A 22,893-nucleotide genomic window follows, 5' to 3' on the forward strand; every position below is an offset into this window, starting at 1 on the left:
ACAATCTATGTCACACCTATAAACACATAATAAGGAAATGTCCCTTGGCTGGTCTAAGACGAGGGGCATGTTGGATGGTATGGGCAAGAATATTATAGTATAGCACATTGCATCATCTGGACCATCTAAATAGCTATCACTAAATCAGGAATATTATCAGATAGGTAAATTAAGGCTATGTGAGGATTTAGGAAGCTTTCCTCATAATGGGTGGTCAGGCACTTTGTGCCCATTACAAGCTAGAAATCACGACCTTGGGAAATAAAAATCGTATTCTGCTGTGATGACATCCACGTTTTAACTCTATCTATATCCCCAGGAAACATTTAAAAATTAGAAAACGTATAGACTTTATACTTCTCACAGTCGCGAGTTTGACGTCTGTTCTCCCAAAACCGAGCACCATAAACATGGATTCCATCACAATGTCATGATCAGTGTTAACATTACATGATTGAGGGTGCAGACTAGATTGCTAGGAAAATCCACACATTCAGTATTTCCAGGCTCTTGACATTCAAGGCAACATTTCCTTGATTACTGTTCTGGCACATATGTTTGTCCATTTGAAAAATGCAACAGAGAATTGAGCAATTTAAAAAGAAATTAAAATATCTTCACAAGTTTCTTTATATCATGAGGCTGCAATGAGATCTTGATATATTGTTCATAATAACACATATCCCTGAATGTTTGAGTGCACAAAAAGACCTAAGAGGAACATGTGCTTTAACAACCGAATGCCTCGTTTTTGAAAAAAAGGTTAACAAAGGGGTGTGCAGACACTCGAGCAGTGAAAGGGTTAATTAAGTCTATAGCACAATGTGCTGCAAAAATTCAGTTAGTGCAATAAATGGTTTCAAATCCCACAGGGGCATTTGTAGTGCAAAGCAGCGTGAAGTTGCCCTGCAAGGCATCACCAGAGAGAAAACGCCCCCAAAAAAGCAGATTTTGTTTTTCTTGTTGCGGAGTGACCAGGCGGGGTAAGATTATCACATAGCCTAAGAGTTCATAGAAGAATTCTACAGACAGATAATTTTAGACTAATAGAGATGTAACATTGCTACAACTTTCTTTAAACTTTTCCACCCAAACCATGATGCTCTTCTGCAAGATGGCTCAGTGAGTAATGCACTCACTGCTGACATCTGAGTTGGTCTGAAATTCACATGTTGGCATCACGGCATAGTCAGCACACTTGTATATTCTTCCATAATCATTACATTGAGTACCAGTGAATTGCCTAAAATTAATACATATTATTTATAGTGGTTAAAAACGACAGAAATTCGATAAGACGCACCTTAGGAAATGTAGTTATCATTCTGTCTGGGCACAGTACACAAATGACAATAGAGGGTGTCAAAAAATTCAGCACCATAGTTTATGCAATTTTTGCGCTTCCCTTATGGAGTGACCAAGAACGGAAAATACGAGGGAAGATGGTGTGATCCGTCTGCAGAATCTGTAAAACTTAAAAGTGTCTTGACCATCTGTGCAGAGACAACTAGAAAGCTGTTGCTGAGAGGGTAATAATCTGAGCCCGGACACTTCCCGGATGTAATGTAGGCCAAAACAGTAGACGACACCATCTTATATGATGAATGCTGGCGCGAGCCCTGGACGTGCTGTCAGATAATGGAGACTGGAGCCAGCTGTCAGGCAGAGGGCTCATGAGCTGCCCTGATCCAAGAGCGTCTGGTCTTAAATACAGCACGCTGTGTCCACAGCACCCGGGAAGAACGGAAAGTGTGACGTCATGAACGGAAAGGGGCAAATATCTGGCCTTGTAACAGAAGCTTTGTACTAGTGCAATACAATGTAATGCAAAACAAGCATTGGCCGCGCGGCCGTGAAATTGACACGGCCGCGAAAGTGATCGCGATCAAGCACGGCGAGCGAAGCGATCTGTGGTGGGGGAGGGGGAGAAGCGAGAGTTGTGTGACAGAGGAAAGACAGATGGCGGCTGCGGCTTGAGGCCACCAAAGCCTGTGGTGGCACTTTCAAAAGCCACTTACTAAATGTCTCGCAGAGCAGCGCATGCACTGGCACAGCGAGACCTAAAAAGAGCTGGGGGGGGGGGGGGGGGGGGGGGGGGGGAAATCACCAAATCTGCAAACCACCTATATTTATTGTAGAAAGGGAAGGGGGGGGGGCGCTATCTTCAGCAACACCTATTCCAACACATCTGGTCAGTCATTACGCTCTTCAATCCCAACATATGCAGCCTTAAGTGACAACAACCAGGAACAGCCCCTTGACAGGATGGGCAGTGAGCGAACCACTGCTATTTACCTGAGTGGATGGCCACCTTCCAGCGGCACTGTAGGCACCGGCACCGCTCCAAGGTGACACTGGACATGGGTATCAGTTGGTGTCCTCGGAGAGCACCACTGACATTTACTGTGACAGAGATGAGCCACGAATCTACCACTCACTAGGTTTAAACTGGTAATTGCTACATGTTTTACTCATTTCTGCTAGCGATCTTCTGTCTGCAGACATCGGTTTCATTTAGCCCTACAGTGGGGATCCCAATCTACACGTCTCAGTGTCTGCCATAGAGGCATTTAACGAAAGAGAGACACTTTCATATTATTTACAAAGTAATTTAGGAACTATAACAGACACCACAATTAGCTTTTCTTGTAGCCGGCACGGCATTAGGACTCAAGGGTGCTCGGTTCAGCTGATGTCTATATCCCTGTGGTGTGCATATCTGTACTTATTTTGAATTGTTTTTAAAGATCAGTTTGTGCACTCTACTTTTAGAGAACTGTATCATCCAAGATGTTATCACCAAAGATCTACCTGCAAGGGCACATAAAATGAGGTGGTACCCTGGTAATGGAGACTTACAGCCCAGGGCGCCAATCTATCACACCGTCCCAGTCCTGAAAAGGCCTATGAGTCGCCGTAGAACAAAGGCGGCAACATGAGGACACCAACATAATGGCAGAAAGCGTATGATTAGGGCTTGCGTATTCAAACGAGTAAGGTAGTATTGACCCCAACAGTTAACTTATTCATGGGAAAAGGACTCAAAAGATGGTTCCTTTTTAAAGCTAAAAAGGCATCTCGGTTTTATGTGGCAGAATGTGGACGGTGTCCTGTATGGTCTGCACAGGGTCTGAACCGAGGGGTATCTATATCAGGGCTTTCATTTATCGAGGAGGAGGTCCCGTATTATAATTGAAAAGGACAACCTCTGCTGGTTGAACTAAGTAATCTGGTTAAAAGAACGGCACAAGATGTATAGAGGGACGTTTGGAGACAGTGACGCCTTACAATTTGAGGTTTTGTTCGAAACCCCTTGAACCAGAGTGCTCACGTTGTGATTTTATAGCAGCATATTTGAAATTTGAAATGCCAGTCTCAATCAGGGTTGGTCCTCTTCAGTTCTGCCACAAAACCCTGACTTTTTTTTTTTTTTTACTTAAGTGAACTTTTAAGTGCAGTCAACCATTGTTATGATTTAGTGCATATGTATCCCTGAGGAGTGTCGCAGAGAGCTGCACACTGCTGGTTGTCATATGTAAAGCCTATTCCTCAAACGGTGCAGCCCCAGTTTTGATAGTACATTCACCATCAGTACCAGTTTAGTGCAGCCCGTTTTTAGGTCGAGCCTAGAGCAGCACACATGCGCTGCTTGCGAGACTTTTAGTAAGGGGGCTTCAGAAAGCTCACCAAGCTCACCACACGCTCGTGCGTTTTTGTTTTTCTCACAGGCTATTGGGCTTTGCGTGCGTTTTTCTAAGAAATACAGCACGCAATTGGGCAAAGGTGGGTGCATGTCCTGCCTTGGCTCCGCCCACGGCCTATTGCTTGCTGTTACACGCACGGGCGACATCTGTTTTGAATTATCGTGCCCAGACACGGGCGCGATATTTGAAAACCGAACACTCGCTGTGGCGCGCGCGTGCACACCACTCGTGGGCTTGTTTCCTTTTCGGTTTCCCGTGTCTGCTTTTTCTTCTGTTCTTCGAGAATCTTTTTTCTCCTATTTCTCCCTTCCTCTTCTACTTATCTCGCTTATATGCCTACAACTTTCTTCCGCTTTTGCTTGCCTCTTTCTTCCTGGTTTGTGTTGTGCCCCCTGCCCGTTTCCAGCCTGGCCGGTCAGTCCTTCACTCAAAGTGGGGGACACAGTGCCAGAGCCTGAGTTTTTCCTTCCCGTGCGAGACATAAGTAGCATCCGGGACCTCGTGCATGAATGGTACACGGCAGACATCTTCAGACCCAGTCGGGGCGAATGCACAAACAACGTCTAGTGACTTTTAAAGAAAATGCAGTTGTAATAATCTTGTAACTTAAGTTTATATTGGATTTCAGACAAAAACATATCTATTTTTTAATAAGACGGCTCGGTGGGGCAATGCACCTGCTCCAGAAGTCTGTGTGCACTCTGCAGGGCACAGCTGCCCATCCCGGCAGGGCATACGCCCTTTATCCTTCTGAGGCCGACAGCAGGAGGCTGCCGGAAGTGATGGCTCTGCGAACTGAAGTTTCCACTGAAGGTGCACGAGTTTGACCTGTGGTCACAGGCTCGACTCCTGCCGAATCTTTTATCTTCCACTCACTTGGGTAACAAACATCTGTCATACGGCGCCAGGAAACCCCATGTGTGATCGTGTGCTTTACAAATACATCTTACGTCTCTGCGCCATTGTCGGTCACTCGTAGCGCTAGGAAGCCTCAGACTTTGGTTAGAAAGCGCTGCAATAAGAAACGTACTGTTGACTGTTTTCTTTGGCCTCTCAGAGGCGTGTACAATCCTTATGAGGACTCGCGCACTCCGATGTGCGCACTGCATTCAAAGATTGATTACAGCACACCTGTGCTTCTTGGCACTTGCAAACGAGGCAGAAGCAGTCATGTATAGAACACACACAGCACCCACCCCCAGCGTGCACAGAAACACAACCCACGCCTTCACCGTACTGCACAGGACACAGCAGACAGAGTGGACACCCAGCCAGGGGCGTAGCTTCCCTGAGTGCAAGAGGTGCAGTGACACCGGGCCCCAGACACCTGAGGGGCCACTGACCCTTGCAGATTCCTGTATTTAACAGTTCAAACAGCAGTCAACGGGCCCATTTCCTGACTTGCACTAGGACCCACGACGCACTGACCACGCCACAGCATCCAGGGGGCCCTTTGCCTGCCTTACACTAGGACCCACGCCGCACTAACCACGCCACAACGTCCAGTGGGCCCTTTGCCTGCCTTGCACTAGGACCCACGATGCACTGACCACGCCACAGCGTCCAGCTGCGCACACTGTGAAGTCACAGAAACTAACCTCTCCTTAGTCTTTCCTGCACCCATCTCTTTTTCTCTATCCCTCTCCCTGTCTCCTTTTCTTTGTTCTCTTCTCCTTTTCGTATTTTCTCTTCCATTTTTCTCATTCTCCCTCGATCTTCTGAGTCGGTTTACGTTATAATTCCTTTCTTTAGCTTTCCTCTTACCTCCCGTTTTCTCGCTTTACCTGATTTCTCTCTTCATATTCTCTCGCAGGCTCTCTCCCCACGCTCTTTCTCCCTCTCCTGCTCCGTCCCACCTTACCTGTACCCTCTCCTCTTCATGCCATCTGTCTCTCAACCCTTTGTGTTCTTTCCTTTCATTTCTCCCCTTCCTTGATTTTTCTCTTCCTCTCCCACTGTTCTCTTGGTCGTTCTTTCTCCTACCTCTTCCTTTATATGTGCTTCTCCATATTACTTTCCTTCCCTGTCCAGTGGGTTGCAGTGTGGCCCAAGTAATTACCGGAGGCTGAGATTAATTCCAGCATTTTATTCTGTTTTTTTAGTTCACTGCACATCAGCATCACAGCTTCCTCGTCCTGTACACCTACGGCACAGCCGTTTTCTACTTTGCGCTGCTGTCTCTCCTCTCGCACAGCTGCCCCTCCTCCTGCACATCTCACGCACAACTGCCTCTCCTCCCACATCTGTAGCCCAGCTGCCCCCTCTCGCACATCTAGCACAGCTGCCTCTCCTCTCCGACATCTCTAACACAGCTGCCTCTCCTCCCGCACATCTCTAGCACAGCTGTCTCTTCTCCCGCACATCTCTAATGCAGCTGCCTCTCTTCTCGCACATCTCTAGGTCAATAGGTCTCGCCTTTGGGACCATATAAGTGTTAAGCCATGCAACACGATGTTGTTGCACCAAGGATATTGTGCTGGATAACGTAACACTTATAAGGTCCAAAAGGCGAGACCTGTTGGCTATGCCAATGCTGGTTCAGTTTAACATCTTAGTAACCGAGAGAAACATAGTTTGAATATGTCACATTAACACACTCATCCAGTGCGGTGCAACACAAGAGGGTATCCTTGTTATGCCACGGGAAACAGTTTGATTAGATCTGCATGATCAGGGCACACAAATAACCAAATTGCACACATTTGGGTTTACAGTAAAATAAGGAAACAAAACAGACAGTGACATCACACAGGGCGGGCTTCGTAGCGGAAATGCAGAAGCCTGTACTAGCGACCCCTTCAGGCATAGAGAATAACTACATAAAAATAACGGAGTGAATATTCTTAACATCCCTTGCGGTGTTGCTGGTTCAGCTTTTTGCATGTTAGATCTTAAAGAGATACCATATTGAGTGGGTTTGTGGGGCGAATTAGTACATGCTTTAATTGAGGGAAGAGAGAAGTTCACTGTCGCTGGTTACAAATTAAGAAGTCCTGAAATAGACAGTTTTCGAACTCAGTTCGGATTTCATGTTACAGCAGGCCACAAGCATATAAGGTCGGGTCACTAAGAGCAACTGAGTCAACAGGAGGAAGACGCCGGAAATCTTCTGCACTGTATAATAAAATTATCGAAGGCAACCTTTACTTCTCTGTACAAATTCAACTAAGCCGGGGGTGGGGGCAACTATGCTCAACCAAAGTTAAGAAATACATTTTTGATCTAGATTTGTCCGATAATAATAAAAACTACTGATAACCTGACTAGTGACTGAAGACAGTATTTGCAGCAAAGCGACTACCGAGCAATGGTTAGGGGAAACTCCCTGAAGGGCTTAACTCAGCCAGGAGAATGGCGCCAGTGTTTTAGTTAAGCAATTTGGGGCTGGATCTTCCTCGTCTTCTGACGAACTGAATGTGAGGCCTCCTAAAGTCAACACACTTCAGATATAGACTGTATGTTAACACTGACTGGTAACATCTTATCTACCCACCATGTAACAGTCTCAAACACCTATGCCTGTTGTCGGACAGGTTGCAGGAATATTTATTATAAATCTATATTGTTTTCAATTTATTGGTTATGGACCTGAAAGAAAATCATTTTTCCATGCAGACTAGTCTAGATTTAAAGCATGCCTCTGTCAAAGGAAAATCTCCCACCCTTGTTGTTTCTGGCCTGAGGTGTGTAACCAGTACCCTACATACACAAAAGCACTACATAACCTGCCCCAGGAAGCACTGTCTGGACACTGTCATTGTGGTCACTTATAATTGTAAGCATCTCCTTCACATACTGCAAACGCTAGAACCACTATTACTGAATGTCCCGAATATTATTGTAGGCCAAGGTGTGTGAAAAATCTAAAACTGACTATTTTTGACAATTTGTGTTATTACATGACCTGCTGAGAAATCGTAAATGCTAGACAACATTAATAACACTTTTAAACATCAGAGAATGGTGGATTTGATTGCACCGCTCTACATGTTGCTTGAGCTCTCCAATACATTACTTTCATTGCTAGGAGACTACAAGTCTCCTAAAATCTGCTCCTTCCTGGATCTGCTTTCTATTAGCTCATACTCAGGATTCGATGGACAACCCTAGTTCTTTCAATCACAGCCTACACCGACTGTGCAAGTTATATACATTTAGTTCTTTTAAACAATATGTACCCAATGCACACCAAATAAAGCCTCAAAGTGCATTGCTTTATGGCCCATCGCGCCCAGATAAACAATTGAGAAAGACATTTTGGGGTTTTCTAAAAGGTTTCAAAATCTGCCTGCTTTTGTCACCGTCCAAGTAATCTGCGTGGTTTTACATAGAGCAAACATGACCTTTCAGCATTAGAAACTTTACAGTGAAACAGTTCGTTATAAAAAATAAATTAACAACACGCATTGAAAATGCAATAGGCCTCGCCTTTTATTAAGTTAAAGCCATTTGCTTTGCTATACAATACCATTAGCAAAGCAAATGGCTTTAACTTAATCTAAGGTGAGACCTATTACATTTTCAATGCTTGTTTTATTATAGACATGACGCACAGCTCCCGTGATGCGGTACAACATGGCTATAAAAGATTGGCCAATCTAATAGGTGATGCTTGTTAGTGCAGTTAATCTCACTTAATTCTCAAGTAAGTTTCAAGCTGTCCACACAAAACCAAATTCGAAGTCGAGACTAGATAACTGAGCATGCAAAATTGTGAGTGACTGACATCTGTTTATTCCAGTATGCACAGTGGGTTCGTCGAGATGTTTTTTTCTGCGGGTCACTAGAATTAATATCGCGCAAGTGATGCTTTTGGACTGGTCTGCTGAAGTTTACATGATTTTATCATGCTAGAATGGGACCTCGGACATGTAAAGTGGGTTGGACAAAGCTGCTTGGTCATTGCGAAGGTCCTAATGTTTGTAAAATATCAAGCATCAACGTCCGAAAGGGTTAACAGGGAAGCAACGCTCTGTTGGCGCCGGGCCCCCTTTGTTTGGACATGTGCCACCTTATGTTACATCCAGAGAACTATATGTGGCCAGTGCGGAATGCAGACGGTTTGTAAAATGTACCGTTGCTTTAGTGTGCAGAATGTAGCGCTGTGTGGTTTTTGCAATTAGCTGTGTGATATTCCACATTTAAACGCAAGAGGGAGCTTTTCTTCTGCGTGGGTACATTGTTTTCTCTACCTTTGAATATTGTGTCGGCTTGTTTCAAGACTATTGAAATGAACCTGGTATTGACATTTGTATAGCGCTATTCGAACCTTTTCGATGCCTAACTAGAGATGTCACCAGAATTGATAGCGCCCTGATACCATTTGCCTGGTCTCGCGGCACTTTGAATAAAATAGAGATAATAAAGATGGCCATCAAATCCGATTTCTTAGGGTGTATGTGCTCAAAAATTAGCACCTCGGGAACAAGGCGATCGAGGTCAGCAGAGGTCTGGAGAAGCTTACGGGCATGTCCCGACCCGCCTTCCCATATCCGACACTAACCACCCCACTTTACACTAACTATGGCTACCCTACCGACGCTGGGCCTCAATCCACCCCCACTGACCCCCGCCCTCGGGGAGATTACTAGGAAGAGATAACGAGCAGCCAGTAACAGAGGAACGTGCACAGGTAGAAACGTGTGCTTGCGGAACATAGTAAAGCCAGCAGCAGGCACAAGAAATAACCGCGGAGTAAAACAGCACGAAACTCGCACCATCATAGAACATCAGAAGCAAAACGGGCATCGAAAAACAGGGTTGTGTGCAGAGGAAACGCTGCACAGAGCACAACAAAACCAGCACAGAACACATCAACTCTAGCAGGCACAGCGCAAAGGGAAAAAAAAAACCACCACCGAGGAGCAGGAACAATGCTGTGGAGTGCCATAAAGCCTGTGTCTAAGGGAAACTGTCGGCGTTGTGCAAAAAATATAGTGCGTCCCAGCTAATGAAGGAGACTAACGCCGCAAGTGAGAGATCCAATCCCAGTGGGCGGGGCCAATAGTGGACAGGGCGGTAACAAGAAGGGACTAAGAAGCCTCCTTTTCAATTGTGAGTCAGCGTTTTGCATGGAGGATGACGCCAGTGAATGAAAAAGATGGGTGGGGCTTCAAATCCGCCTCTGAAAGCTTCGTAATCCGTATTGATTCCAAGAAGCCCTCACATGGCGAGAGGAACGCATGCGCGCTGCTAACGCCAGGCGAGTCCTAAAAACAAATACATGAGGACATGGTCAGTAGCGTATAGCAGGCATGTGAGCAAATCATACATGAGAAAACTGAAACCCTAATCGGTAAACCACCAATGCAGAGATAGACAGTTAAAACCAGTAAAAGAGGGACGATTGCGGAGAGGAACTAATGTAAGGTCCAATTAAAAGTGCTGAGATTAGGATTGACACAACTGAGAGCGCAGTGAGGGCGATAGTCTGTTTTCATTAAGAACTGCTGTACAAGTGCACAAAAAGTAGTTAAAGTCCTGTAATTTTCTCCATGTCCAAAGATGCACATTATCACAGGTTCCAATTGTGAGAAGTTGAAAAATTACGAAGGGTAAAACTTGTGCATGTGAAGTTCACTTAAAAGTCTCCTACCTAGCCAGTTTGCAGCTGTGGATGTGCTGTGAACCAACACTTGGAAAGTAAATAATTAAAAATGGAAAATACAATTTGTCTAGTATGTGTTTAGCATATTGACGCCTGGTACAGTTGCATTTGGAAAATTAGACAAAAGTGAACTGGATTTATCTTTTTTCTTATTGCTCAAAAAATGAGTGATAAATAATCTATGATCCAACAAAAAGCTTACACTGCTGTACATACGCAGATGATTTTTTTTTTTTTTTTAATTGTAAATCCCCCTTCTACTCTCCCCACCCCCTGCCAAAAAAAACAGGGTCCTATGGCAGAACTGGCACAACCTTGACTAAAACTGGCACGTGCAATTTCAAATGTGTCACTTACATTCAAATTAGTACTTGCATTTGACTCGTCACAAGCTTTGATACATTACGAAAGTAACAGCGGGGAGTCCAAAAGGTAATAGTACCAATAAGCTAATTTATTGATTACAAAACCTGTGCTGGCCGAGCTGTGTTGTAAGGTTCGGCTAGATAGAGTCGCAACTTCATCAAAAGTAGTATTTCTAGCCCATGGAAAGGTCACTCATGAACTTAACTAAACTTCTTTCTGTGGAGAATAGCAACTACTTTGTTAGGGTATAAACCTTAATCCCTCTCTTAGAAAAATCTTTACAACTAGAACACTTTAGGGAAATAAAAGGTTGGAAAAACCAAGAAACAAGTAAGCCCTGCAAACAAATTAAAAAGAATTCTTCAAAATGTGTAATAAAGAAATTTTAGCTGTTCAACCACAGGAAGCTTGTAGCATGAAGGGGAGGTGGTTTTGAGAGGAGACCGCAGCACTAAATTTGGATCAACCCATTAAAAAAAAGTAGAACAGGCTTTTACTACGATGAACACTGGAAGTCACACTACATCTCAGTGTCAATAAAGACGGGATAGTAATTGGCCAAAAGGTTGAAAACATGGGGAATCACATGGGGTTGAACCACCCCATGTGATCCCCTGTGCATCAGGAGAGCTCTCCTTCAGCTGAAGATACACTGAGCAGAGCCAGTAATTCCACAAAGGTTTTCTTAGATCACTGCTTATACACTCTCCACAATGAAATCCTGAAGCAAAAAGTTGTATATGTAAAGTAGCACAACAAAGTACAATGCTCCGTAGGCAGAGGTGAACCTAAAGAGGAAGTGCAAAGCGGAAGTCAGTTAAGTAATAAAGTTCAAGTATTGTTTTGGGCTTATTCTCACCAAAAATGTTTTGATAGATTATGGTTTTACTTACAAAACCATGTTTGCATATTAATCATGGCCTTTTGTAAAGGAAAATAATTTTATCAAGAAGTATTCCAGTATACACCACCCATATTGACATTCTGCACCAAGTGTGTTGTTCTTCTGAAATACAAATTGTTCTTTTTAAGGACAACTTGGTCTTCAACTCTTAACAAGCTTGGTTATCAATACTGAGAAGCTAGGAAACTATTTACGGTGGATTCATTTACTAATGACAGTCTACTTCAGTAGCTTTTAATGTTTGCTGAGAAACTATAGACAGCACAGCAAACAAGCATTGAAAATGCAATAGGCCTCGCCTTTTATTAAGTTAAAGCCATTTGCTTTGCTATATAATACCATTAGCAAAGCAAATGGCTTTAACTTAATAAAAGGCGAGGACTATTGCATTTTCAATGCTTGTTTCCAGACTGCAGTGACAGGCACATCGATGTGCGCGTGCTCACTTCTCACAAGTTTAGAAGATACGGCGTGACATCATGCCAGGTGAGCATTGTAGGGGGGGGGGGGGAAATCCTTCAGAAAAGACATTTTCTCTCTGGATTCCCCTTCTCTTTTTGAAACTCAGGAGCAGCAACATCGTCATGGTGTCACCAGGGCTTTAAGTGAAAACTTTTTCATTATATTATATACAAGCCATAGTTGCTGCTTATTTATCTTATGCAACGAACAACCATTGGCAAAGCCAATAGTCCTGACTTATTGTAGGTATGATGTTACTTGTATCATATCTGGATGAAGTGACAGAAACAGCAAAATACAAGTCGGGCGGCACACTATGCTATGCACAGATGCTTAGCTTACCGTTTTAAGCCACGCCGTTAATTACATTGGCCACGCCCCCTTGAGACAAGCACCTCACCCCAGTTTTTTCATCCCACTTAAAGCCCTGACTAAACCCCTCTCACTCTATGTTCTTGGCAGAGGAGCAGCGCTGCGCCAAAGACTGTGCTATTGCAAACCACAAATTACATTCACCAATTTATATCATCAATCACCATTACAAAGCACCATGCAAACACTGCTAGCTCCTGCGAGACACAAGCTGATGTATGGGGCCACGCGGCGTTCTTCTTCCCCCATGAGTCGCACCGACGGGCACAGATACTTTGCAACCTGTTTTTTACAGTTGCACAGCTTGGAGTGGTTGTTGACTGCAGAGGCCAGGCGTAGCCACCCTCAAAGTGCAAGATTTCCATATTTGTAAGTTTGCCTGTGCTTATGCTGGCTTGGGAGGGGCCCCGGAGCCCCATAGGCTGCTGCATGTTCTCCACAATGTCAGATTCAAAGGACGGCACCACTTGCGGCGATGCGGGACAGTGTCGTTAATGGACAGGGTCGCAATGCCAGCGCGTTACGAACATGAAACTGAATGATGAGATGGTAGTCTGGCGTAACATGCAGGCTTCCGGCCCAGCAGTTACAAGTGATAACAATAAGTTTCAAGCTGTTTCCCTCCAATCAATGTTACTGGCGTGATCAGTTTGTGCCTCAGTGCGAATGGTCCCTTCACTGCAAGAGATCTCAGAATCTCTTGCGCTGGAAAGGGCACGTGCTGCCATCAGACTCAGTATGTTTAAGAAGCTTGTGCACACATACGCAGCTCTGTGACTGTGGTTGATAATACCCACCTAGACCGCAATTTACACACGAACCTGTATGCAAAATGCACCCAAACCAATTTGCAATTAATCCCACTCTATACGGAAAATAATATTAGAAATCATAAAGCACAAACACCCTACCCTGAAACATACTACCAATGTAAAAATGATGCCCCCGCCTGGAGTAAATTAGCCAGCAAAAGTAATCAATGCCCCTATAATAATAGATCGAGTAATCGCCCATCCCCCACCACTGTCGAGGCACTGCGTCCCAGGGCAAGATCATAAATTAATAGACTGGGAAGAGGCGGTTTTTACCGTCCAAGGGTAGGAGCGACCGGTTCACTTTGCGGTCCCTGGCGGCGGCGGTGTGCAAGCCAGTCTAAGATAAAGGGCCACCTCCGTGCCCCGGCTCCTCGCAATCCCTCCTTGTCAACGCTCGCACAGCCACTAGCCCGGGGGAGGGGTCGTCTCTTAAGTGGCGGCCATCTTAGGGTCAGGCTGAGCACGTGCCCATTCTTTCCGCGTTCTGAGGGAATAAGTGGCCTGATCAGGCTTAGCCGCCCCAGCCAGGATGGAACGCAAAAGGACAAACAGGACTGTCGCCTGATGCCGATATGGACGCTGCCTATGACACTGATCCGCCTCTATATGCTTAATTCAATGTGCTTAGAGAAGCAAGCTGTACAGGCGCTGTCTGTTTGCTAATTTGCAAGCCGCCATTTTGCCTTCCTTACCTCTTGGCGTTAGAAAGACAAGCAGAGCGCGGTCCTTGGTCAGATGGTCCGCTGATCTCTGGTCCCCCGCTCCAGCGGGGCGAGAGCCGTCCCAGTTGGACTGGCTCACATGACTGGTTTCTTATCTTTATGGGGCCATGTGTTTGGCCCCATAAAGATAAAAAAAAACTTTTACGCCAGCAGTAAGTCGGGGCAGCCAGTACAACTGGGACGGATCTTAAAGAGAAAAGTGTACGTCACAAGACGCTCCTTTCCAATGGCTGGCCAACGTTTAGCATAAACGGTGACGCCAGCCAATGGAAAGGAGGGGCGGGGCTTAAAGCCCACTAAAGAAATCTTACCTAAAACATTAAATCTCGCCAGCGAGCCTGCGCATGTCTGCGCAGTCTTACGCCAGGCGAGACCTAAAAAGGTATCACTACCCTTGTCTTTATGAAGATCATGTTGACTAATTTACGGATGCAACGGTGATCCAAGAATTCACTCTATGATGCCTGAAACCGTAAGAGAAACCACATGCTAAAGCATACTTCTTTTTGTGATTTAAAGTGAATAAAAACATCTGCCTACCAGCTGTCATGAAGACATTCAAGTGCTTAAAAAGATGGGACAAAATATCCTCAATCACAAAACTATGCGCAATTTAGAACTTTGTAACTTTAGGCAGTACACTAAAGTTTATTTGAATAATGCTGGTTCTTACTAGTGGGAAATGGCCTGAGAAACTTTTCGGGGGAATAAATCAAGGAAGATTCAGGTCTTTCTGCTAAATGCTTCGTATGCATAACACCGTGAAAGCCTGCTTGCTCTGAAATTACCTGTACTCTATTACACACATTGTTTTAAATGCGAATATGATGGCTGAGTGTGTTCTGCACGTCGTTCCTATCTAGTTCGGCATAAGAACTCTATACACAGAAACCAAGAGGCCATTGTCATCTCTCAGATGATACAATGCCTCCCAAATCATTAGACCATTTGAAGGAACTGTTCAAAACCAGAAACCGGTTCTGAGAAACTGGGCACCTAACGCAGACAGCCAAAGGTGAAGATATGAACTGTGTCTGTATCATTGAGTAAAGTCGAACAAACCATGACTACATAAGGAACACTGGCCCAAGGTTTCCCAATAAACATTACCCAGAATGTAAAGCTAAATGAAAAATTCTGCTTTTGGACCATGGAAAATTGGTATAGCAGTCAGGCTTGTCATTTTATGATATACATTTTTCCCCCCAATAAACAAAGCAGTGAGGCTGCTTCGCTTTTCAAATGTTATGCCCAAACCAATAATGTATACAGTTGTAATAAACGATAGAGGAATTGTACAGAACCAAAAAACAGCTGGCTTTCTGCAATTGTGTCAGAAAGCAAAATCCCTCGGTCTTACACTAGTCAGTGAGGTCTGGCAGATAGCACATTCACAAGCAACTTGTAGCTGTGAGAATAATCACAGGTTGTAAACCAACTCCATTAGCAGCTTCGTCCACGTACTGCCAAAACTGGGCCATGGGACGACTCAAAAATGAAGGGAAAAAAATAATACTAGTTAATATTATATTGACCTAGGACATCTACATCACCAGGGCAGTAATTAACTTGCGGAGAATCTTAGAATGAATTGTTGAATGCACAGTCGGTCAGATAGGTGTCAAAAAGGGGGCTTCCTAATGTATTTTCAGACATTCAGCTCATCCTTGACGCACGTTACTAACAAATGGCATTGCGAGACTAGATTTAATAAAGCTGCGGCGTTACCGGGTCGATTGGATAAAAATTTCACAGAAAAAAGTAACTATTTTGTGACCAGTATAACACCATAAGCATAGTGCAGTTTGGCAGTAAACAATGTTTCCTTTTGCGGCACTGACAGCGGAAGGGGCACCGGGTTATCTCCCATCCCCAGGGCCAGCACCGGCCCTTTAAACCCACAGGCCGCGCCCCCACAAGCTAGGGTTTCTTAAGCCCATCTGCGAGTGATGTCATAGCTAGGAAACCCAAGCCGTGCCTCGGGATCCCTTTTCACCGAGTGAAGGACTGCAGAAAAGGAAGCAGCAGACACACATCACACCAGAGCGGGAGGAGAAGTGTGCATTTCAACAAATAGAAACTCTTGGGTAACTCAAACGTGCGATTCTCCTCTTTTCACAGCAGACTTGGCCGGGGAGCACTAAAGGCAGCAGCTCCAGACACGTCATGAGCTAAGAATGCGCCCTCGTCTATCTTGTGCTCTAAATCTGGTTGCACTTCTCTCTGGAGGACTGTCCGCTGCTTGCGTGCCTGGTGGGGCCACGAGAAGAATTCCAACTGCTCAAATGGCTACATGGAAATAACTGTTTTACACGGAAATCAAAAAGAGGAAGCCACATTTCCACTATGTTTGCACATTTACTGTCCTTTACTTCGACTCCTCTCCAAGGGTTGTCATATTTGTGGAAATAAAAGTTAATGGTGCTAAACATTCTATTACATGAATAAAAGCTGAAGGCACGCACGGAAGCTCAAGGGCACAGGAATTGGAGTGCTGCTTTAATAACTGGGCCTCGCCATCACAACATTAAATTATATGTAGATTGTTGTTGGCCAATTGTCATAGGACCATCCCTACTCGTAAAAATGATCGCATTTATAAAGTCTGAAACATGACAGCTTAGGTAGGCATCTAGCTCTGTTGATCGCTGTGGTCGGTTCAAGGTCACCATATGAATCGTAAGTACTTAAAAGATCACTGCAAACATTAAGCACATCGACTTAAAACCCCACAAAGTAGCAGTACATTAAACTGTCAACAGATAGAGCCTACAAGAGGCTTGCTGTTTTATAGCAGTGTCAGAGGGCAGAGACAACAGGTGGTGAACCGTGACAACTACATAAAAGGACTCCTACCTCAAACTATTGTAGTAAAAGCACAAGTCAGGTGCAGAACGAGTCTTTCAAAACAGAGCGCATTGGTAGAGCAGCAGAAAGTTAACTTAAAGCAAAATTCAGCCACTACTACTGAACACACACAAATACCAGTTTACTCCTTAAACTACTTAAGAGGAAATGTTTGACCCAATGTTATTCCAATCTGTTGTCCAATCAAACGATCACTATAATAGCATAAAATCCTATATCACAAAAGAAAATAATCACATTACATCTGAAACATAAGCTATTCAGGACAGGGCCTCTGAGCGGTTGGACCTCCCTACACTTACCAATCAGTTTCAAGGCTTAGACGACAACACTAAGTTTAAACCCCCACGCCAGCAGTCAGCAATAAATAGAATTCACATGGTAAACTATTCTAAGGCACAGTGACGAACAAGTCACCTTTCTATCCCTAGATGTATACGACCAGAAACACACACGTAGGAAATGAGGGAACTAAACAGCCATGCTTACTGGAGGCGCTCAATAACATGTACCAACTGATGTTTACTTTCTTTCTCTCGGTAATTAAGAGCTTCGCAAACTGTTTCTACCCAAACATGGAGTGTGCAATCGAAGATCAAAAAGGGTTACTCCACATTAAAAGTTAGCAAAGATCCATTGACTAGTTAGTCTTTAAACGGGTCAATGTAAACATAACAGATTTATTAACCAGCTTTCTTTTTCGTCTAAGGTTCAACACAGATGCAGTTAAACTACGAAAATAACCGCACTGACTCAAGACATGATAATAAAAAGGGTGTGTGCTGCAGCTGGCACAGCAGTATCGACGCACCCCCAAAATATGATTCTCCTTCAAGATGACGCTGTCTGTGGCTGTGTGTGAGGAGGCCATACCACTAATTTTACTTTTTTTTTTTTTTTTAAACCAAGCAAATTGAAGTCGGAACCTGAAACAAAGAACGGCGTGGCTCCCCCCCCCCCCCCCCCACCCCCACCCCACCCCCGTTCATGCATTTTTAAAATGGTGCAGGACAAAGAAGCAAGACTGGAAACAAACAGCTAACCCAGCTGTTTATAAATTCAGAAAGAGCACAATCTTGAAAACAGAATAATTTAACAGCGTAGTTCATCTCTCATGCAGTAAGCATGCATTCAATTAAACTTTACCTTGGTACAGAACCCCAAATAGAAATATAATGGTTAAGTTGACGCAGAAACTAAAAGCTACAGTGGGGGGATGGATGTTAAAGTGCACAGCTACCTTAAAGAACTGTACAGACTTAAAACACCTAAACCAAGTTCAGTCCCACAGGTATATTTGACGACGCAAAAGATCCAGGATAATAACTAGCAATTAAAGAAATCAAGGAGGGACACAGCTATAGAGTAAATTCGCTCTACATGTACAAGAATGTTGGACAGTATCTAATGGTGTGTACCGTTGCTAATCAGAACCTTAAAAACTGTAATAATGTTCTACTCCTGAATGTACAGCAAAACAACTCCTGCGCCTTGAAAGTGTGCACCATTAGACTAAATGAGAAGTCGAGTCGTGTGGTAGTGGTGCCACGAGAGGACTGAACAGGGGGCGATCGGAATACAAGCAATGTATATAAGATGTCTAGACTGCAATGCCACGGAAGATAGGACAATGAGTGAGGTTTGGGGAAACTGCTAAAATAGAGGCGCCTCCACTCACAAAACAGAATCAGCTGGTACTACTCACTCAGGAATAAACATGGATATACATTATATATGCACTTAGGGTGTTTATCTGAGGAGGATCTCGTCGTGGGTTTGTGAGAGCCACACCCTGTTCTCTCGGAGTTTAAAGTTCGGCATCCCTCACTTATGCTACACTGTAGCGAAACTTTCCTAGCCCAACATCCTGTACTATTCGTCCACTATACCAACGAACCTCTGATAGGAAGAATGGTTCTGTGGGATAAAGCAACGCCGCTGCTGTTTCTCACCACACCTTCGACGTGACCCAATGCTATGATCGGCTTTAAGATGCTGGCATAGGATTTATACTGTGGTGTAAAGTGGTGGCAAACGCGTGTGATATTTTTTAAGTTGCAAGAGGACGGGCGCGAGAATGATGTGACCTGGGTCAACAGCAGATACTGAAAATGGGAGATTTGATTTTTTGGTGCATATACGTAATGAAGCAGGTGTGGTTCTAAAGCCATGGCATACTTTTTCATTTCGCCCTCCAAGCCCCAAAACGGTGGAGATGGCGATGGTACTCTGATTGTTTTTAATGCAATCGCCGCCATCAGACCTCCACTCCCACCCGTAACACAAGCAGCTGGTACTAACGGAGGACCAATAATCCCGTGTTACCCCCACATAGGTACCACAAACACTCACCTATGGTGGAGATGAAGGTGGTGTTGAAGGCATCGTCGGAGAAGCGGAAGAGCACGCAGGTCTTGCCCACTCCCGAGTCGCCGATGAGCAGCAGCTTGAACAGCAGGTCATACGTCTTCTTCGCCATGGAGAGGTGGGTGGGGGCTAAGGCCTGTCACCGGACAGGGGGCGGGAGACCTGTCACCGACAGGGGGTGAAGCAAGCCTCTAACCGGGAAGGGGCGGTCGGGGATCTTGGCTCTACACAGGGTCAGCTCTGGGGGAGGTGGGGAGCCGGGCCTGTCACCTGGAGCGAGCCTGTCACCTGGAGCGCGCCTGTCACTGAGCGGGCGGAGGCTGTCACAGACAGGGAGTGGGAAGCCGGGCCTCTCGGGAGGGCGGGGGCGCTTGGCGGGGACTCTCACCCACAGGGGGCGCAGCAGTCTTCCTTCCCCGCACACTCAGCAGCTGAGCCAGGCGCGCGAGACTGCTACAGGCCGCGACACCCCCTCATTGCTTGAGCCCTGCTCTCTCGGACCCTTCAGCCCGGCGAAGTCGTAGCCTCCTTTTCTCCGGCAGGCTCACTCGGGACAAAATGGCTCCCGTTCTCTCTCCGCTCCGGACTCCCGTCCGCCCCTGCTAAACGCATGCGCAGTCTGCTGCCGGAGGACATGAAACACTACCGCTGGCTCGCGGGCGTGGGAACGTCCGGCTCAGTCGCCACAGTGAGGTCAGGCACGCCTATAAGGTACTAGCTTCACATGAAACAATAGACTGCTGATGCATGAGGGATAGCTAGCCTGACCTCAAGATGGCCGCCGAATGGAAACCGGCCAAGCCCGTGCCAAAAGAGAAAGAGCAGTCCATGTTTTGGTGTCGTAGGTTTCCCCGCCTCCTTTGTGCATAGAGACGTGCATGGCAGCGCCGTCTTCCATTTAAGTAAGTTTGGTTATATCTATAAGTCAAACGGTTCATAAAAGTAACCTTGGTAAAGTAGCTATTTTATTAATTCATTAAACCGTCAAATATGAATTGGTTTATAGACTGAAATATTAATGAGGGGTGCAATCATTTAAAGAAAATAGTAAGAAAAACGAAACACTTAATAGATTACTTTAATCAACGCATCAAGACTCTGTCTTACTTTATTGGCACGTCCAAACTAAGAGGTTGGCATATTTTATAACATGGCAACCAAAAACTGCGAGGAAACTGCTGACATCAGAATCCTCTTTTTATCTTTGATGTAATCTCGGCCTTTGTATCTGGGGTGGCTTGTCCGCCATCTTTGAAGAGTATTTGTTAGTTACACGTACTGTAAATTGTACGTTAGTTTGCCTACTCTCTATCTGTACTGCTACCCATTTTGACTCTTTTTAGACTTGGCGCATTGTACTCAAACTTTTATTCCACATTTCTTGCATGCATCATGCACATTGCGAAATTGGGGGAAAAGTTGAAGGGTTTAAAATGTAAAACATACAAAATACAAGGTGGATCAGATCCTTAGAGTGAGTACTGTAGCAGGTTATCAGTTCTGGTTAATCTGTCAAACAGGATTACTTTAAATTAATCAGGGGTTTATAAAGCGCGCTACTCACCCGTGAGGGTCTCAAGGCGCTGGGGGGAGGGGGGGAGTCGAAGAACCAGCTCTTGAGGTCCTTCCTGAAGTCGTGCAGGGTTTGCGAGTGATGGAGCAGGTAAAACAAAATTTTGTATACCTCCTCTAATTTGCATGAATTTAATGAAGTAATCATTCTAAAATTAATTTACATAACCTGTTTGAAGTGGAAGTGTTACTAATCAACATTCACACATTGATAAACATAAATACACGTGGGACTAAATTGCTACTTGCATGGCAAAGTTAAATAATTATCAATGGTACGCAAACTAACCTTAGATTGTGTTAAAATAGTGAAATTGCATGATTTATATTGCTTTGTCATTGTATTGTGGCTTAAAGTTATCGTATGGTAAGTATTATCGCTTTAAATGTTGCTGCAGCTAGGAAAATACTAATATGAAGTGGGATTAGTGTGGATTTAAACATTAGAACCTTCATTTCTGAATTTTAATTGCTGTTATGTCTATTTTCGCTTAGTTAATATTCAAGCCTACTAGGCCGCAGTACTCAAGATGGCGTTCTCTAAAGCATATGCCACCATGTGCGCGCGATGATTTCTGCGCATGCGCAGATAGCTCTGGAGATCACAAGGTGAAATGAACTCCTGGCACCCTGTTCCTTGCCAAGGTCGATGTGTTGGGGACTTGACCACAAGCCAGAAGATGAGCTGATGGGAACCAAGGAAGTGACAAAGAATGAACTTGTCAATAGGACCCTTTTGCCTTGAAAAGATACATTTGCCAGTCCCCGCATGGGAATCGGAGAACACTATGCAGAACCCGTTTGCACTTTGAAGAATGCAATGAACTATTGATAACCCTGAACTGTCCAATCAGATCATTTGGTCTGCCCCTAAAGTTGCCATATTTTGTATGAAGTAATACATGAAAAGGATATAAGAACCCCTCATCTGCCATTACGGATGCGGATTTGAGGGAGAATTGAGGGTTAGTTCAGGAGGAGTTCGAGAGTTGCGTTTGGAGCTGCGGTCATGATAATCTTTGGGTTATTTCTTAACAAGGAGTTCTTGTTGGGTAATTGTTCTATTTAAATTTCCGACTTTCTGAAATTTCTTTAATTTCTGTGCGGCCCGTCTGGGTGTGGAGTTGATCCATACTGCGGATTGATATATGGACTTTGCAAAGCTGTTGCATTGTATCCTGTATTCTTGCCTGACGGTTTTATCCCTTGGTGTGGGTCAGACAGCCTGTCTAGGGGAGCTTTACATGAGAATGCGGATAACTCCCTGTTTGATCTGAAGCTATCGTCGACTATTCCTTGGTAAATGATTTACTACATTTTTCCTAAAAATTATGTTTATATGAAATCTCAATGTTTGATACTCATTAATAAATCTGAATTTCAAATTATGAACTCTAGTAAATAAATGCATGTTTAAAGGGAATGTTAAATAACCTAGATAAACAACTTTGAAATAACGAGAAATGAGTTTGTGGTTCTTATAATTAATCACGAAAGAGATTAATGTTTCCTAGACTTTTATTGTGTGTTAGCTGGTTCTAATTCACCATCAACCATTCCAACTAGTTGGTCCATAGACCAAACGGTGGAGTGCCTTGATGATTAAGTCAGGATTCTGAAAAGTGTATATAGAATGTATATATAAAATAGTAAGAGAATTTATCCTGATAGATAAAAAGGTAACCACATGTCCAGCAACCCTTCTCCTGTGTACAGATTTGGGCGAGTTTGTGTGAATGTGAAGTATGTTGCTTTTATGGGCCCCACCAATGAATGTATGAATGAACTTTTGTGAATAAGAATCTGTGACATAGGGAGAATATGTAAATGTTGTCCCTTTGCGCTGGATCAGTCTTTCGTGGTAGCAGATTGATGGTTTCTATTGTATTGGTGTGGTGAATATTGATTAATGTTTAACACTTTATGTTGAGTATTGTTTATGTTAAGTGTAGTTGGAAATTTGAAGCTTCCTGGAAGTAGGGAGTGGATTTATGTGACAAGAGAAGTCACATGGAATTGAACATTGTCTGATTTCAAGAATTGTGATAACACGGAATTGTGTTATGCTAGGGAAATCTCCATATGAATGTGTGTGAGTGGAATAGCAATAGGTTTTCTTGTGAAATTCTGGCCT

The 22,893-nt window shown here is 44.3% G+C and overlaps 1 protein-coding gene across 1 annotated transcript in view; it reads right to left on the minus strand.

Moving 5' to 3' along the window:
• RAB10 (RAB10, member RAS oncogene family) overlaps positions 1-19,811 on the minus strand; it is a 270,755-nt gene extending 250,944 nt beyond the window's left edge. The window contains exon 1 of the mRNA XM_085613201.1: positions 19,173-19,811. Coding sequence (XP_085469327.1) covers positions 19,173-19,299 — 127 coding nt within the window. The 5' untranslated portion in view covers positions 19,300-19,811. The remainder of the gene's footprint in view (positions 1-19,172) is intronic.
• Positions 19,812-22,893: the final 3,082 nt, after the last annotated feature.

The sequence above is a fragment of the Triturus cristatus genome, chromosome 6 (assembly GCF_964204655.1).
Source record: "Triturus cristatus chromosome 6, aTriCri1.1, whole genome shotgun sequence".
In the NCBI taxonomy this organism is placed as follows: Eukaryota; Metazoa; Chordata; class Amphibia; order Caudata; family Salamandridae; genus Triturus; species Triturus cristatus.